Raw genomic sequence first — 18,868 nt, forward strand, 5'->3', positions numbered from 1 at the left:
TATAAATTACTATATTGCTTGTGTGTCACAGTCAGTCCCAGTGCCCAGTTGATGGAGCAGACGGCTCGGCTGCAGTCCCTAAGCGATGCTCTGGACAAACTCAAGGTGAGACATGCCTTGACACACAAACATTCACACACACACACACACACACACACACACACACACACACACAGACAGACTCTAAGAGTGGTATTACTTTAACAGGTATCACCAAAGACATGAGTTTGTTCCTTAAGAAGTACTTAACATTACTGGAAAGAAATTAAATCTTTGTTTGTATGTTATGTAAGCATGTTCCTCACATTCGTCTCTCTCTCTCTCTCTCTCTCTCTCTCTCTCTCTCTCTCTCTCTCTCTCTCTCTCTTTCTCTCTCTCTCTCTGTCTCTTTCCATTTCTCCATCTCTCAGGGTGAGGTGGCAGAGCATGTTGTATCCCAGCAACCAGGGGCTCGGGTACCCTCTGATTTTGCCACTTTCCCCTCCTCCCCCTTCGTCAAGGTGAGCGATGAAACGTTGAAAACACACACACACACACACACACACACACACACACACACACACACACACACACCTCTACTCAAACATATAAGCTGTCTTAGAAGCATGCAGGCCATTTCAGTACTGGCTAGATCGGTCACATAAATAAGTTGTGGCTCTTGAGATGTAAAACCTTCATTGGTGCTTTCCTCCATTACATACTCCAACCAAATATCAACCCTGTCCACCGTTCTTCCTCCATGATTAACACCCTCTCATTCTTTTTATGTTTATTTTGTTCCTCTTTCTGCCCCCTTGCTCGCTCTTTTTCTCTCTTTTCCTCTCTCTCCTCTCTACTCCCTCTGTCCCTCGATTTTTCTCTCTTCCTCCCTCTCTCTCTCTCGGCTCTCTCTCTCTCTCTTCCTTTGTACCTCTCTCTTCCTCTCTCCCTCTCTCTCCTCTCTACTCCCTCTGTCCTTCGCTCTCTCTATCTCTCTCTTCCTCTCTACCCCCTCTCTCTCGCTCTCTCTCTCTCTCTCTCTCTCTCCCTCACTTCAGGCGAAGGAGGAGAGTAAGAGTGGCACGGTGCTGGTAGGGAAGGTGTTGATCCCGTGCGCTCGCGGCCAGGAGCGCTCCCACAGCCTCGTCCTATCACAACAGCAGCTGCAGCAGGTGCATCGCCTCCTCATGACCTAAGTGCCCACGCTCATCAGCGGCAACACTCTCCTCCAATCAGAGGGCAGTATTAGACACCAACCCCCCCCCCCCCCCCCCGCCTTCCAAAAGCGCACTCCAATCCTGACCTTCACGCTACACTTCTCAGCCTTCCACTCTCACCACAGACACAATTTTTTCCCAATAATTCCTGTTGACTCACTCAGGAAATGCAATGAGACAATAGCAGGTCTATGGAATCCCACTTCCAAGCCAAAGAGCTATACAGTATAGTTTTTTTTCCAAGTCGAGATTTTCTACACTTTTTACACAGAATACAGACACTTGAACACACACGTTGTGTCCACAGGCTTTAATCAACTGGATCAGAGTTTGAACCACGTCACATGTTTGCGTAAAGCTGTCAAAATATGTAAAATCTATTGCCACTCTAGGGTACCCCCAAGGTGTATTTCCGTAACACAACACAACACAACACCACCCACAAAACTAGAAGCATCTGCTCAGTTCTCGTCAGGTTTTCTACATATGCAATTTTTTTAAGACACACACAAACACACACGTGTCCTTTCGTAGTCAAAGGTTCAGTCTTTCTCTTCTGCCTGACGGTCACTAAACCTTTTTTTAATGTTTCTTGTCAGCTTTGCTATGAAGGGCAGATCTCTTGAGTTGAGGAGTATTGGCAGGTGGGGAAAGCACTGTAGACATGAAACGCATTGCACCTACTCCGTACATCCATGTGTTTTTCTGAACATTTGGGAAATTATGTTTGGTATCTGTGTAGGAACAGCAGCGAGGACCAAATTGATACACGGCTGCTCTATTTATGACAACACCGCCTGTTTTACTGTCGTGCAAAGCTCATATATGCCCAGTAGTCTCCAGGAAGTCATCTCCTGGAAGCAGCCAACGCTGTGGCCAGGATCTGGTCTGAATCTTGGTCTTTTCTTTAGATTTAAAACTGTAGCCTGATAGTAACATGTAGAACAAGTTACCGCTAAGGACTTAAGCACATTGCGTTTGTTTGTTTGTTTTATTATTATTATTATTATTATTATTATTATTCTGGGAAAACTATTTGGCTCATGTCGGCTTTCAGTGGCTCTCCTAAAGACTAAGGAGCTAAGGAAAGAAAAGATGCGATAGTAGCTCTCATTCTTGTGCAAAGGTCTGTAAGGCTTCTTCCTGGTTTGCTATGCTACATTGTCCTTTTGCTCTTTTGACTCTGTTTGGATGAAGAAAAAATAATAATAAAAGTATCTTGATTAAAACACACACTGTCTAGTACTTTACTCTGTTCACAAGTGGTCCACCTGTTGGCCTATTGTTACCATGGAAACCTAAAAAAAAGAGTCATCAAAAGATATGCTGATGTTGTATGTCTATGGTGCAGTAGTCCACATGACTGGACACTGTGCAGATGTAACGCGGTGTGGTCACATTCAGTCATACGTTTGAATTTACGTTCATGGGATTGGCTGAAATTGTAAGAGACATTTGATAGGATGCGGAGAATGTATTTGTGAATCAAGCCACCTCAGGAAAATCTGGGGGGGAAACAAATAAATGCAGGGATGTTCACAAATGGCGAGCGGTTGGTCTGTAAGTAAATACACTTTTACATTTGTGAATAAGGTGGCATTTATATGTGTATCAGGAAATGCATTTAAAATAGTTTCATGGTGGGTCACAAAAGCTCACCAAAGAAGTGGTATCAAAGAAATGCTTTTCATTTAATTTTAAAACTCCATTTAGGCCTGGTTTCTTAGATACAGCTCTCTGATCTGCTTAGCAAATGACATGATAAACACACACACATACTGTATATGTAAACTGCAGTCTAGTTCACTCCAGTCCCCTTGGTGGCGCTAATAGATCAATAGCGGTTTATACATGTATGTCAAATCCTCTGCCTCAATCGTTAGACGAAACCCGTCGTCTGTTAGCTTTTTTTTTTTCGCGTTTGTGACTTTTATCTTGCTGTCTGTAATTGATGTCCGTTCATATCAAACTGACATATAAGTCGAGCGGCCACCGAGTGCAACCTGTCTTTCGCTAACCTTAGCCAGCTGGTTGGTTTGTCTTCCTTGCCGCTCTGTTAACGCAAAGGAGGACTCGTGGTCCAGCATTAGGTAGCCAACTACAAGCAAAAATAGGGCCGTTGTGAACACCACAAGAAGAGAGGTCAGTTGGTACGACGCTGGACGACGTTTCAACCACAGGTAACCGGACCTTTTCATCATAGTAATAGGGCTGTATGCCTGTAACTAGTATAAGGGGTCTCGAGTCTCTGCTGGGTGGTACAGTAGCAATTATAAGGTACGGTAGTGTCGGTGTATTCCCCCAGTCAAAGGTGGTCTTGTTTTCTAGTTCGGTAGACTGCTAATGAATTTTAATGATTAGGGTCAGCTACTGGTGTTAACTGTGGTATGGACATGGCTCACCCACGTAGCCTGTAACAAATTCCGTCATTGCCACCGTCACTGAGCCTTCCATCTGCTGGTAGACGATGCAAAATACTGATGTGACTTCTGTAGCGTCAACCAAACACATTGTGAGACAGATTACAGTGCTTGTTGTTCAACTCGTCCCCACTGCCCATGTTTACTTTAGTTAGTGTAGTCCTTGACCAGCTACCAGTCTGGTCAGCTCTTTATTTCCAAAAGCTTTTTTTTTGTTTTACTCTGCTTTGCTTGCGCTGATGTAATGTTGATGACATCTCATGTCTCATACAGTTCTGTTCTTCGGTACGTGCCCCTGACCACTCCGCCACCTGATAAGATGGCAGAGCCTCGCAGCCCAGCTCCGGTACCCCCAAACCCCGTCGGCCTTCCCTCGGAGGGATCCGTGGTGGTTGAGATGGACCCCGTGGAATACACTCTCCGCAAACGGCTTCCTCGGAAGCTGCCAAAGCGGCGCAATGACGTGTATGTCAACATGAAGACAGACTTCAAAGCACAGCTCGCCCGATGCCAGAAGCTGCTGGACGGCGGAGGCACCGGCGGCCACCGGGAGATCTGCATTCACGGACTCGGACTGGCCATCAACCGTGCCATCAACATTGCGCTGCAGCTCCAAGCGAGCAGTCAGTGGGCGCTGCAGATCGCCGCAAACACTTCCACCGTCGAGCTGGTCGACGACCTGGAGCCGGAGGACCCGGACGAAGCCGGCGAGCCTATCACGCGTACTCGGAACAATTCGGCCATCCACATTAAAGTCTTCTACCCAGACCCTCAGTGATAAGTGCCGTCATTAGAAGTCAACTGGTCTACTACAGCAACTGTACTAAACGCAGTGCATTGCTTCCTAGTAACATTCACCTTCATTCATCAAACAACTTTGAACACAACCATGAACAACTATGAACATTTGCATGCGTTAAACCATATGTACACTGAAGAGAGAGGGTCGCCTTTTGTATTTTTTTATTTTTTTTTTTCAAAATTTGATTAGTATTATAGGGATTGACAGAAGCCTAGTGTTTTGAGGACCACATCAGTTGGTCTGTCATCTTCCAGGTGGTTTTGTCTGCAAGGATAATGCCGCAGTAACTGATTAAACAGCTGTCGCTGTGTATATATTGTGTTCTCTGAAAGGAAAAGTTCATAAGCTCAGTTGTCATGACCAACTGGAGAAATCTTTTGTTTAAACTCAGAAGTCATGAACCCATCTGGATTATTTAGGTTGTTTCTGACTGCAAATATAGAGAAGTTTTTTTTTAATGTATTTTTTATTTTGAAGAGACATCATTTGATGTCAACACACGGTGGTGTTGAGCAAGGCTGTTGGTGAAAATGTGTTTGTGACTATCCTCCTTAAATGTTAATTTAATTAAATTTTATATGCAGACTTGTGTGTGATGTCTACTCCTTTTTGAGGTGGATGAAATATTTTTTTTATATTTACATGATGTATGAACAATATAAATATGTGCACATAATTTACACTCACTGATAACGAGGTGGGCAGGTTAAAGGTACAGTCCGAGATTCTGGTGAAAAGTTGTTGATGTTTGAGGTCAACAGCCGATCAAATGACACCCCTAGCCTCCATGCTCCTGAAGCAACGTGTTGATTGGCTGGAATAGTGTATGGTTCGGTTCAAGCCGCCTGTAACTTTAAATTGTCTGATATAGTATAGTGTGTCCACAAGGTGCCAGTGTGAACCAGTGCCATCACAGACACCGGCTGCGGTCGGACAGTCTTTTTTTGCTTAGGAAGGTTTCAAAGTGCGTGAAATGAACCGAAAGTGGCAGCCATGATGAAAGCTGGTCAACTTCTGTAAATGCTAAGGGAAGGTGCTTCAATATTTCCTTTTTCACCTTTAGCGTAGGGTACACTGGACCATCCTTTACAAGAGGTTAAGCTGTCCCATAATTCCAGAAGTTTCTGGACTGTTCGATGGTGGACCTGCGTGGGATCGGGGGTCTCTGGGTTCGCAGGAGCAGGTGCTTTGAGGTTGACCCCTAACTGAGCGTTTCTCACAACCTCTCAAAAAGAACAACATGACGCACTTATCACACACAAAAATGTCCTCTCTGCGTGTTTTCATGAGTCTTTTTTTTATCTAAGAATAATATTTTTCTTTTAAATACCAAATTGGCTTGGTGATTTAGGGAGCAAACAACACTACAAACAGGAAATGACATTTACAAACTTCCTTCCCAAATATCTGCTGGGTGACTGATGGCCACTTAAAAAACAATAATAATAACAACAACAAGGAAAAAACAAAGAACCACACAGTAACAACACCACAAAATCAACAGTGCAAACAAAACCGTCTTCACACAAAGCACAAACAAACGACAAAACACATTCGTCCTCGTTAATGAACCAAACATTCCTAAGCTAAAACCCTTGGGAGACTGTGAGAGAGAGAGAGGGATTCGAGACTAATTCTAAAACTACTCGTGTGAGAGTAAGGATGTGCAATCAGTATTTATTCTGGCCCTGGTGCTATCTGCGTCAAGCGGTGTCATAGCGTTCCCGCATGCCTGAGGCGGCCCTGTCGACCGATAACTGACAAAGGGGTTAAGCTCTTCTCACGTAGACCCTCCATGCTTTCCATTACAGTATCTCTGGCTCTCCCTTTCTCTCTCTCACACACACATGCACACATTCACTCTGTGCTGCACACACGCCTCTCACACACATTTTCCACGTGTCTCTCACACTCTCCTGCACTCTCTCTTGTCCTCCTTCACCCGAGATGACCTCCCGTTGCCTTTTTTCAACATCAACGTCGTCAGCGTTGAGTTCCCGAGATGACACACACTTAACGTTCCACTATCTTACACACTCACATCAGGTACGTAGCAGCGTAGTCACATCATACACATCTACCAGCGCACACAAAGTGCCCTGGTTTATCCTACACGAGAAAGGCATTGATCATTAAGCCCTTTCTATATTTTTGACTATTAGAAACATACATCTAATGTATAAATAACATAACAACAGTTAACAACAGCAGTCAATGAAGTACAATTCATTTACAACACAACATCCAAACTAAAGGAACAGTACAGAGCGGGTGGGGTTTGATTGCCTGTCAATCTTCCCAGCTAGGGATTGGCTGGCTGTCTCTGATTGACGGGTACGGGTTAAACAGTGCATTCCAGTATACGGTGTGTATGATGGCCGGTGCATATGATGTAGCAGGGAGGGCTTGTGGCTGGTCAATGGCTGGCTGGCTGGTGGGCCTGACAAATGAACATATCCCTTTGTGACCTCCGTGCCCTCGACCCCTTCATCAAGAAGGCACAAGAGGCAGAGGCCGCCATGGTGAGACACACACACACGCACATACACACACACGCACGCAGTGCGTAAAGTCTCTAATACACACACACGCCATACAGAGAGACACATGCCCCGTCCCGTGGGTTAAAAAGTCTGTCCATGTCTCTGAGCAGACAAAAGCTCCCTGAGTCCTGTCCAACCAGCAACCTCCCTGGTCCCACGTACCACCCCCTCGACACGGGCTGCTCCAATCAGCTTGCGCCCCCGGTCCACGCTGGCACCCAATCAGCTGAAGGCTTGTTGGCAGACTGCCGCGTGGGATATCAGGAGGCGGACCTTCCCTCGCAGGAAGTTGAAGTGGACCTGGAAGAGTGTGGAGGCCGAGGAGACACGCCACGTGTCCTGGGAGGCCGAGCCAGCTCCTGTGGGGGTGTACTCCTGTAGAAAGATCACAAGCAAACTCACTCAAACGTATACCTTGGATGCCTGTCTAATATTTTACTGTTTATTGACAATTTCAGGTGTTGTCTTCAAACAAAAGGCATTGCACAGCTAAAGACTATTGATCTGCACTGTAAATAGCAGCTGGTTAGCTTAGCACAGCATGCATGTAATAAACGTACATTAACTGCTTACATGGGTGGATACATTAGATAAGCTTTCTCTAGAACACTAAAGCCAGGAAAGAATTATGTGTCTCTGTCTCTAGCTCTCTCGCTCCCTCTCAAACACACACGCGCTCACACACACACACATATACACAGAGGTTACAAACCAATCTAAAATTGAAAAACACATATTTGTGCTGAGGCACTACTCCAGACTGAGTGTCGCTGGCCTGTTAGAGTGTGTGTGTGTGTGTGTGTGTGTGTGTGTGTGTGTGTGTGTGTGTGTGTGTGTGTGTGTGTGTGTGTGTGTGTGTGTGTGTGTGTGTGTGTGTGTGTGTGTGTGTGTGTCTGGCAAAGGAATAAAGCTGAGTTCAGTCTGGAGGGCATGTTTGTCTGCTGATTGCCCCTGCTAACCCTGCTAAAATCAGTGTACACACACACACACACACAGGTATTTACAGGTACTGCACTGCATTTCTGGAGTTGAAACTTTCCAAGAATTTGCTGTGTGTGCGTTCGTGCGTGCAACTGTGTGTGTGTTTCTGTGGGCGTATACTTGTGTGGGCGTGTGGGGGGCGAGAGGTGTTTGTGCGTAGCCGTGCATGTGTATGAGTTACGTGCATCTAAGTTGTGTGTTCTTTTAGAATTAGAAGAATTAGACTTGCAGATTGTCCCTTTTTTTTTAAGATTTATTTTTGGGCTTTTTATGCATTTATTCAGATAGGACAGTAGAGAGAGACAGAAAGCGAGCTGGAGAGAGATCAGGAAAGGGATTGGGAAATGACCGCGAGCCGGACTTGAACCCAGGTCCCCATGGGCATTCTGACCCATTCATGGCTCCCCCTGCAGACTACCTTTAACCAGCACACACTTGGACAGCACACAGACTACCTTTAACCAGCACACACTAGGACCCAGCAGCACTCACCGGGATGCTGAGACTGCGCAGCACCTGCCCAATGCTGATGATGTTGCCCAGGCTGTTGTCTATGTGGGAGTGTAGCGCCGCGTTGCTGATGGAGGCTTTCAGAGACTGCAGGGCTTGAGACAACAGCCACAGGCCTGACTGCACCTCCTGGGCCTGCTGCTGTGACTAGACACACACACACACACACACACACACACACACACACACACACACACACACACACACACACACACACACACACACACACACACACACACACAGGGACACATGCATTCACACATACACACACACACAGGGACACATGCATTCACACGTCCACACACACAAATGTGTACAAAATTCAGCACTTATTCAAGTGGCAAGGCAGTTCACACATGGAACTCTCAAACTACTTTGCCTTTGAATTGAATTAAATTGAACTGAACTGAATTGAACTGAATCAAACTGAACTGAACTGAATTGAGTGTTGATAATACAGAAGCCAAGTGGCAGGGGTCCCTACTTACATCCTTTTTCCTCCAGGCGTTGTAGTCTACACTGGGCTGAGGAACCGTCAGGGGCACGGAGAGGAGGCACTCTTCCTTGCAGCTCCTCTATGAAAAGCAGGGGGGGCAGTTTGGGGTAGTTAGGTAATGTTAGGTTGTGAGTGTGAGAGTGCAGGAGGTATTTTACTAAATTGCCCTCCTTTTTCACTCTCTCTCGTTGTGAGAACGTATCTGTTTGTAAAATGTTTACATGGAGTATGAATGTGTGTTTGTAAAATGTTGACATGAATATTTGTGTAAATGTGTGTGTTTGTGTTTGTAACATGTTGATATGTTGTATAAATGTGTGTGTGCGTGTGCGTGCGTGTGTGTGCGTGTGTGTGCGTGTGTGCGTGCGTGTGCGTGTGCGTGTGCGTGTGTGTGTGTGTGTCTCACCATGGCGGCCTCAGCCTCCTGTGCCTTCTTGATGAAGTGGTCGAGGGCACTGAGGTCACAAATGGGCCACAGAGGAGAGGGCAGTCCTGGACTGGTCCACTCCAATACCATCAGCAGCACAGTAAACAGTCCTGAGAGACAGAGAGGGATGGAGAGGAAGAGAGGGAGAGATGGATAGAGAGGCAGAGACAGTAAGAGAGAGAGGGAAAACAGGAAGAAGGGAGAGAGTGAGAAAAAGAGTGATATAGAGAAAGGACAGAAAGAAGAGTGGAAAAGAGTAGAAGAATAAGTTAAAGAAGTGGAGATAACTACTTTCCAGTGTGATACAACGATACAAGTACAAATCACAATGATCTGATGTAGGAAACAGCAACAGACCACATGCATAAATGTCTAACACAAAATAAGCATTAAAACTTTAAAAGCATCCTATTGTTAAACTATAAATGATGTAATTAGTTACTGTGTTTTAGAATTTGAGGGTAAAAAAGAACTACTATTCCCTGACGGCCTGGTAACATGACATTTCACTTATGAACTCATTCACTCTTTTTGAAGAAGTATTGATTTTTCCTAGATCCATGGTACGCAGGTGAAAGTTCTCATGTATGCCCCAGCAGCAGGGCATAGTCGCTAATCTGATGATGTTAAAGAGACAGCAAGGAAATTTTTTGTCTAAAAATAGTGAGCCGGCTAGCTAACAGCCAACTAGCTAAGAGCCAACAGACAAAAACAGCCCAGTTGGCTCAGAGCGCTGGTATTCTAGCACTATATTTGATGACATGCTGTAAACTAATGGGATTGACAGGTGGGTTTATCTCGCCTTCATGTGACCATGACCACCTTCATGTGAGAATGTTATTAAAAACTGCTTACCTACACTCTCACACCTTGAAAAGCACACACCTTGGTAAAACCTTAAAAAAAGTAATTTTCTAAATTTAAACTTACAAAGATATGGCCCTGACAATATGTCGCATATGTCAGTTACAGAATTGCAGTAAAGTGCAATTTGCCTTTTCCACCTTAACTTTACCACCTTAATACCTTAGTACATATGAAAAAATAGACTACCAAAGTGATAATAGGACATTTTCCAGCAGTGGAACCTCTGGTCTTATGGAACTATGGAAGCTATCTCACTATGGAAAGAGCACTGACTTCAGAGCATGCAAGTTTGTCTTTAAATCCCAGAAGAACATGGCTTCAAGGAATGACGTTGCAACGAGGAACGGTCTCCATAGCCAGTGGTCAAAGAGGAAGTTATCTGACTTGACCTAATCCCAAAATAATCCATACTGCATACAAAACAGGTAATGACACAACATCCCCACTCATTATCAGAGATCCTGCACACTGATGTCTGCTGAGCCAATAGTAAGCCTTTAAAAGGCAGATTCCAGAGCAGTAGGACTGCCGTGGCTTGTCAGTAATATGTGGCCAAGCACAGAAGAGAAGCACCACCACTACTACAGGGCCTGTGCCAGCACCGCTGACCTTGTCATCCTGACCTCTGCTCTATACAATACACACTGCATACATACACACACACACACACACTCATCCTGACCTCTGCTCTATACAATACACACTGCATACATAACACATGAGGCCATAACACTGTGAGTCGCGATAAGAGATCGCAGGAGTCTGATGTCTTCACAGCACCCCGAAGCATCTCCCTGTCGGACCGCAACCACGTCACTGTCATCTCTGCTCTCTCATCACTGGCTTATTTAACTCTAGCTGATGATGCTCATTGATATCTCCTTATCTGCACATCCAAATACCACCCAGAGAGTTGCTCAGGGGGAAACAGAAAATACCATTTTTTTTTACATCCCATGATTAGTCTCAGTTTGCCCCACCCATATCTTTCCCTGTCGGTCTCAAACCGTCTTCCCCTTCACCAACATCACACATACACACACACACACACACACACACACACACACACACACACACACACACACACAGTATATACTTCACCTGGGTGTTTTATTCTTCAACAGTTATTAGATGAAAAATGGAATAGATCAGTCCTACGGACCCTGACACTACCATGTTCTCTTACTGAAGTAGGGGAGAATACGTCTACTGATGAAGAACACCATCATTTACAGAGAGTGCAGGCCTATCCAACATTGAAAACCTGAGTTTAAAAGGCAGGTAAACTCTCAGGTGAAATGTCAAAGATGCATCAGTGTCTCTGTTTGACGGCTCTGTTCGAGTCCTCTCTGGGAGTAGCACGCCACTGCATGGCCGCGGACACATCCACATCCATGCTTTTCTCTCTGATGTTTTAGTGCTTATTTTTGGTTTAGGTTGATTTAAGTAGTACATGACATTTATGCAGCTGGTCTGTTGCTGTTTGCTACATCAGATCATTGTGAATTGTACTTGTATCATTGTTTCACACTGGAAAGTAGTTATCTCAACTTATTTAACTTATTCCACTCTGCTCGCTGTGGTTTCTCTACCTCTCTCTTTTCCCTCACTCTCTCCCTTCCTCTCTCTCTCTGTCTCTCACTCCCTCCCTTCTTCTCCACCCACTGTAGCCATGATAGCTATCCCACCCACAGTACCTACTGCTGCCCCTCTGTCTGGGCTGAGGTGAGGTGGCAGGCTCTGTCACTGTCACTGAGGCGTAGCTATAAGTCCAGCGTTTCTTACTCAGCTGACCGGATGATTGATGATTACATTTGATGATGATGACGATTATGAATATGTGTTCATGATTATATCTGTTGATTACATTCCTACATTTCCAGTGAGAACAACCAGGTTGTGCAAAGCAAACAGCTGTATGGTACATGCCCATGCCAGTAGTTCCAAAGGCTTAACACCCGTTATCCGAGAGGCTGATGTCTGATCCCTCAAATAATAACAGTAGTCTGACACACAAGTGCTTACACGACTGTGGTGCCTTGATTTACAATGTAACTAGACCTTAAGGAGAGTCATCACTACAGATCACATGACTTTCTCTCTCTGTGCCAATACCCTGACCTTGGTGGACAAGAAAGGGTAAAGGTTATCAGGCTAGACTGACTTCAACCCAAAATAATTCACGGTGCATACAAAACAGATAACCCCAAACGCCTCGTCTGACAGCCGGGGATGCTCAAGTCTTGTCTCCAACTTTTGCATTCCTCTGTCGGCCTGTTTCTCCACAGCGGTCTACTGTACCTCTGATCTTTGTGCCTTGTCCGTGTCTGAGGAGGAACGCAGTCCTAAGGATTAGCCCTGAACTTGGCCTGACCTTTAGGCAAAATAACGTCTGCTGCATACAAAACACACGCTCTCTGAACATGAGAGAACATCTCGACATCAAATCAGACGTGAGGAGTCTCACACAATTCCTGTTTCATGCCTCTGGAACCCCCGCACACAGGGATGGATACTGTGGCCTCAGACATATCTGAGCATGTGACCATGTGACAAGGGATCATTGACGTCATTCTCCCATAGGCTAGGCCACAATAAGACAAAGGGCCTCATTTATAAAACGTACTTACGCACAGATTTGATCTGAGAGTGTTCGTGCGATCAAATCCACGTCTAAGTACAGATTTATAAAAACCGTCTTAGACGTAGAAAAGGACGTATCTCTACGTCTGGTTCTAGTTCGTGTAAGTACATTTCCTTGTGGCAATACTGGAGTACTGCAGGAATTCGGAACTCTCCAAGCGCCGACACGCAGTTTCATCATCATCATCGTCACCACCACAGTCACGATAGGGGTAATGGTAAAAGGCCAAATGAATGTTTCGCTCAATAAAATCAATTAAACAATTTGAATAATTCATACATGAATGAAATTCACGTCTAATAGGTAGGCTATTCATTTTAATTCCACACGTGTAAAACATGTCGCTCAATTTATAGCCTATAAAAAGCCTGATAGTGACAGTTTTCAGTAGGAGATATGGCTGCTTTGGCGTTGTTAGAGGATATTATCCCTCTGTGTCCGAAATGTATTACATGTCCATACAGTGCCCAGGAACAGCGAAAGAGGATTTTCTGCGTAAAACAGGGTTCCCAATGGCTTCTCACCCCGATTGCGCACACTCAGACAGCCTAGGAAGCCCACTTCGATACAGCACATGCCCGTGCGCGGTCGGTAGTGGAGCACAGCATAGGCATGCTGAAGGGAAGGTGGCGATGTTTGGATGCATCGGGAGGGAGACTGCTATATGCCCCCGAAAAGGTTTGCCAGATCATCCTAGCCTGTTGTGTGCTACACAACATCTGTCTAAGCCATGGCATAGAGGAGAAGACGAAATGCGCATGGACCAAGATGACCACCCTCCCATCCCAGCTGACTGGAACACGCACATCACTGCGCTGAGAAGACGGGAGCTGACGGGAGCTGATTCACTAACAGTATAAGAATAAATGCACACATGTTCATTTTCTTCAGAATGTTTTATTTAGGCACGTTTGTTCAAAGAACCCTCAATAGCGGACAGAGTTCTGCAACAACCTCACTAACAGACTCATTCAAGTCCCTTTGTGAATGAGAAGAGGAAGCTGGTGATGGCCAACGAGGCCCCGATGCTGGTGCAGCAGGTGCTGCTACCGCAGATGCGGCTTCTGGTGCTGCTCGTTCCGCAGGTGCGGCCGCTGGTGCTTCGGAGACGTGTCTTCTACCATGCCACATACTTTGCTTTTGCCATTAGCCTACGCCACCTGACAGGCTTTCGAACAATGTTTTGGCCCGCATCTGCTCTTCCATCAGCAGAACGTCGATTTAAGCCTCACTATAATTCTTCTTTTTACATGTTTCTTTCTTGCTTGCCATTGTCACAGAGAGTTTGTGCATTGAGGATGCGCTCTGTTTGTGCATTGATAATATCCTAATTAGATTAAGTAGGGGCGTTTTGAGGGCGGAGATTCAGCTGCGCACAATTCCACGATCTTTTGTGATTTATAAAGGCAGGAATGGCGTACATGTGTTTTTTGGGCGTACGTTTGTTTTCTGTGAATAACACTTACGACCATTTCAGAAAACGTCTGAGATCAAATGTAGGATGGTTTCTACGCAACATTTTATAAATGAGGCCCAAAAAGTCTTTTATATACGTACTTTTGTATCTACACAAAATACCAACCCTAATCTAGCTTTTGTAACCCAGACAAGATTGGTTACATGAACTGACTCGTCCAGACCTCAAAACTCTTGTAGATTAGAATGATTCAAAATTAGAATTGAATAGAATTCTGTGAGATGTTAAGAAAGCCAGAACCATCAGTAGTGATTGAAGGCACAGAACATTTTAACTTCAAATGTCAATATTTTTCTTATACTTTGAGATAGCTTGAAGTCTAATTCTCTGCTGTAAACAATCCAGTTAGCACTAAGAACCCATTTTGTAAGCTAATGGTCAACTGCTAAACATGCTGTTGCTGAAAATGCATCAGACATCTAACATGCATTTTCCAGCAACGATGTTCTTTTTGGTGGGTTTAACTGTTTCATTACGTATGAGAAACTGTTGGTCAAGGCTCGTGCAGTTGGTTGTGGAGTCACGCAGTTTCCAGAGGCAGTCTGGGTGAATGAAAGTCACGTAGGCCATGGTACTGCCAGGCTGAATGTTACCAAGTGCACGTCCTCTCCTGAGTCCTTTCCAAGAATGCCACTTAAGCCTAATCCTGCCACTCTCACACCTTCATCACTGCAGAACCCAGGCAACACTTTACTCGGACCCTGTGTCACAAGACCAACATAACCATCTCATAAACACGTTATACACTGTCCTATGGAGTTACAGCAGTCAGTGTCATGTGACCATAATCAGTAATTGTCATAACAGTGTGGTGCTATGACAGGTAAGTAGCATGTGAATGCTAAAATTCCATGGGAATGGTAACCATGGTAATTTAATGGTAACATGACGCTGTCAATTCACTGGTCAGCAACAGTTATGACAACAGCTAATCACAGGATGGGAAAACTGTCATCACATGTTCATGTTCACTGGCATACAGTTTCTCACATGCCAACATCCTCTTAGCTGTATTAACCAGCAGGCAAATGGACGGCTGCAGCTCAAGCAGGAGAGTGGGTTGAGGGGGTCACCTTGCGTTTGCCCAGTGGCGGCCACGTGCCTCGGGTCCATGAGCCAGGGGGTCCGGGCCAAAGTTAACAGTGACTGACCGACCAGGAGCCAATACTCCATGCCAACATCTCACCTCTTTTTTTACCCTGGATGTGGGCCAAATGCCCCGACACCTTATTGATTATCACTCGACGGTGGCCTTTTCCAAGTATGTCCAGAAAGGTAGTACCTCTGTCCAAACGAAGACAGAGTGTGATGCACGACCATATTATGCCATTTTCACTGTTTCTGGCAAGGAGCTATGAGTTAACACAAAAGCACTTTCTCACACTCGCTCACCCATGTCCACATACACACATACACAAGCACTACCCAGGACTAACTCTTCTTTATCTGTTCCTTCGTCATAGCTCAGCATTCCACTCATTCTGAAGTGACATCACATCCTGCATGGGAACTCACATCTCATTTCCCTGAAACAGAATCCCCTTTGGACTTTCCCTGACCTTTTTCTCACCCTCTGTACTGTTAACTGCCTAGTCAATGGCTGGACAATCACGCACAAAAATTGCATTGTCAGCACACCATTCAGGACTGACTCAGCAAATCGAAGTATTACTCAGTCCTGCACTTTTTTTTGGAGTGGATGGAAATGCAAAGTCACGGTTAGTCATTGTTAGTCATGACATCTGTAAATGCAAACTAGCGCACATCACACGAGGACAGGATATCTCTTACAGTGCTGTGGTATGACTCACTCTAAGGTCACACTAGGATGATCTGAGGGAATTTGACAGTTGACCCGCGTAGCTATCCAGCGTCTCGTGCGCTCAATGAATGAGTTAAGCCGTTACCTCTGGCCAAAAACTCTAGCGTCAAATACAGTTGTTATGCCATATGGATTAGATTTCTCTTTAAATTCAAACCCTCTTACATAGAAATTCTGAGATTTAGATAGAATGCGCATTGTCAACTGCCGAGAGCAAGTGACGAACTTGCGGTGGAGGCAGTAATGCAGTTCTTGTGGGCTATCCTAGAATGAACCCATATGCCGATAACGCTCAGAGTGGGATAGTGCGTAAAGGGCACCTCGTAGCTGGAGAAGACGCGCCTTCAACTATACTGATAAACCTTGCATACTGACGCGCTTCATATGCAGTCTTTAGGTTACTTGATATCAAGCATTTAGAAAGTATAGACACATGTAGTGAGTGCGTAAAATGATCAATGATTAGTAATACTCAAACTTCTAATTGAGAAACATAGCTAATGGTAAATGTAGCTTTTAACAATCAGTTAAATATAGATGTGTAAAAATATTACACCCACCCAAAGTACAAATGCATTATAAACCAAAGTAACAGTTTACCCAACTAGAAATAATAGCACTGTAATGATAAGATTGTAGACTACATGAATGTACAATAAAAACAATTTGAAAAGTACAGCGTTAGCAACAACAATTGTCTCGTAATAGGTAGTAGGACTTACCAAAACTGCGAAACATTCGAAAACGAACGCAACATCTTTAAAAAACATGACAGAAAACATGTTGACTATTTAATGATAGATCGTAATGTGAAAGAGTTTAGGTGCATCCGATCTGTGTGCATCCAATCCTATGATACGCTCTCCCCTGGCGCGCGTAAACTAGAGTACATCCTGAGTTCCTGGGAGCTACAGTTATCACCAGAGTAGCGAACTATCGAGCTTTACATCACACTTCTTGGCAAGCCTCAAAACCTCTATTTACCTCCACTCAAACTAAGTGATAAGGCGATGAAGCTGATAGCGACACGCGTCCGCGCGCCATTAATCGTCCGATAACCTGGTTGGAGAATCAACACACTAAAGTCATCTGAGGGTAAAGAAGGAGAGCCGTACGCGTCAGGTATGTTTCATACGGTGGTGACGGATTTACTCACTGGGTATCTCCATAACCGAATCCGCATAGTCCCTCAGTGGCGTCTCTCCGTTTCGCCCATTGGCCCCGTCTATGTCCATTAATTGCAACTGAAGCTCTTTTATGGATTTGTCACCGGTTTGCACTTATCCGGTAGGTGTTTCTTTTATTTTTTTCACCGATGATGAAAATAAAATCTCATTGTCTTGAGGGGATTATCCGGGCTGCTTCCTTGTTATTCTTTCATTGTCATCAAAATAATATCTGTTTTCAAACAAGAGCCACTGCATGTAAATAACGGCTTTAAAAAGCTTGTGACTTCCTTCCAAGTGTTTTCTATATGTGATCCCCCTCAATTGACTTATCTGTGCTATTTGGCTCTGGCGCTGTCAATTTCTAAAACAAGCCCGTCCAAATATTTGCGGTGTTAATTAAAACCAAAAAAAAGGGTTCCAAGAAACAGATTCTAAAGATTTCAATGAGTCTCTGGAGTTGTTACTACTTTGATGGCGCAGTAGGATCTCCACCCTCTTTTTGGACTCGAGTTGACAGGTTGCTTGCAGGCAGGGGGTCTGTTGATACAGAGTGGGACAGAGGCGGCAGTCTTGCTCCTCCAGCATCCCATGAGAAACGCTAGACGCGCAGACTCGACCCTGGGCTCTCAACACGCATAGTTTAGCGCCGGATAGAGGTTCTGAGACATTTATAAAGATGAACACCCTTAAGGCGCAGGGTTTCATGCCCTGGATTATTGGCACGTCTGCATAACCTACCACCAACTCAGTGTCACTTCTCAAAAGTACTTCCTGTAAAGTATCTTCTAATGTTATCCCATGAAACAACATAATTCCTGTTGTGTTGGATTAGTTGGATAGGGGATATGATGTCTAAAAACATAATCAGATGAAATCAAAACTAAGCAACCGACGCTTAAATACTTTTCGGAAATACACAGAGACAGGACACATGACGCACACACCGAAATTAAGGAAATCTCGACTGATTTCACAAACAGGGTAGTGGGCCGACGGCAGAGGGTTGATGACAGACCAGGGTTGCTAATTGGGAAAGGAAGGCAGCGAAAGAATCTGCCAGACTCGTCTTTGAATCATGATATCCACATCTCCGAGAAGGTGACCTTAACCCCCCCCCCCCCCCCCCCCCCAAGTTGGCAGTTATGATACAATCTGAATTGTAAACCAGAAGAAGTGCAAAGGAGTGATTGAAAGGTTCTGCTAAAAATTCCTGAAGTAGAACCTTCCACAATGGTTTAAGACAAAAACCTTTTACCCGTTACTTTACAGAACCCAGGAGGTTTTCCACATAGAACTGGTTCGGCTGTACCGAAACTTGCTTGTTCTACGAGTGTAGGGCTACACGGTTGTGCACTGTCTGCTCTGGTATAGACCCCTCAGTCTTTCCAGAGTCCCATCTAGTTAATAGGATTGCAGAACTGTTGTCCTGTTTGCTCAAGGCCCTGGCTGTTTGCATATGCCTGAGCCAAACTAAGAGTAAAAGGAGAGGCAAGGTACGTGCCGCGGGACATGTA

At 44.9% G+C, this 18,868-nt stretch overlaps 3 protein-coding genes across 11 annotated transcripts in view; 2 read left to right on the top strand and 1 right to left on the bottom strand.

The window, feature by feature from the left end:
* dctn1a (dynactin 1a) overlaps nucleotides 1-2,429 on the top strand; it is a 22,808-nt gene extending 20,379 nt beyond the window's left edge. For all 8 annotated transcript variants that reach the window (XM_031584544.2, XM_031584545.2, XM_031584540.2 and 5 more), the window contains 3 exons: nucleotides 32-105; nucleotides 411-500; nucleotides 1,038-2,429. In XM_031584544.2, coding sequence (XP_031440404.1) covers nucleotides 32-105; nucleotides 411-500; nucleotides 1,038-1,175 — 302 coding nt within the window. In that variant the 3' untranslated portion in view covers nucleotides 1,176-2,429. The remainder of the gene's footprint in view (nucleotides 1-31; nucleotides 106-410; nucleotides 501-1,037) is intronic.
* Nucleotides 2,430-3,059: 630 nt separating this feature from the next.
* Nucleotides 3,060-5,003, top strand: pop7 (POP7 homolog, ribonuclease P/MRP subunit). The gene is made up of 2 exons (XM_012830813.3): nucleotides 3,060-3,376; nucleotides 3,890-5,003. Exon 2 carries the CDS (start codon nucleotides 3,936-3,938, stop codon nucleotides 4,392-4,394), a length of 459 nt encoding a protein of 152 aa, XP_012686267.1. The 5' UTR covers nucleotides 3,060-3,376; nucleotides 3,890-3,935; the 3' UTR covers nucleotides 4,395-5,003.
* Nucleotides 5,004-5,100: 97 nt separating this feature from the next.
* epoa (erythropoietin a) lies at nucleotides 5,101-17,412 on the bottom strand. 2 transcript variants are annotated; one of them, XM_031584550.2, is made up of 5 exons: nucleotides 17,342-17,412; nucleotides 9,355-9,485; nucleotides 8,941-9,027; nucleotides 8,435-8,599; nucleotides 5,101-7,336 (listed from the first exon to the last, which is right to left on the bottom strand). In XM_031584550.2, the coding sequence occupies exons 1-5, from the start codon at nucleotides 17,352-17,354 to the stop codon at nucleotides 7,184-7,186; spliced, it is 549 nt and encodes a 182-aa protein (XP_031440410.2). In that variant the 5' UTR covers nucleotides 17,355-17,412; the 3' UTR covers nucleotides 5,101-7,183. The 2 variants fall into 2 exon arrangements, with proteins under 2 accessions (XP_031440410.2, XP_031440411.1); XM_031584551.2 differs by lacking the exon at nucleotides 17,342-17,412 and adding an exon at nucleotides 16,908-17,336.
* Nucleotides 17,413-18,868: the final 1,456 nt, after the last annotated feature.

Source organism: Clupea harengus, chromosome 18 (assembly GCF_900700415.2).
Source record: "Clupea harengus chromosome 18, Ch_v2.0.2, whole genome shotgun sequence".
In the NCBI taxonomy this organism is placed as follows: Eukaryota; Metazoa; Chordata; class Actinopteri; order Clupeiformes; family Clupeidae; genus Clupea; species Clupea harengus.

Excerpts from the sequence above, each read along its gene's own strand:
- pop7 (XM_012830813.3), top strand. The coding sequence starts at position 3,936 with ATGGCAGAGCCTCGCAGCCCAGCTCCGGTACCCCCAAACCCCGTCGGC.
- epoa (XM_031584551.2), bottom strand. Across the intron at positions 9,028-9,354 it reads AGGAGGCTGAGGCCGCCATG|AGGAGCTGCAAGGAAGAGTG; the intron begins GTGAGACACACA and ends TGCTTTTCATAG. Across the intron at positions 7,337-8,434 it reads TGCGCAGTCTCAGCATCCCG|GAGTACACCCCCACAGGAGC; the intron begins GTGAGTGCTGCT and ends ATCTTTCTACAG.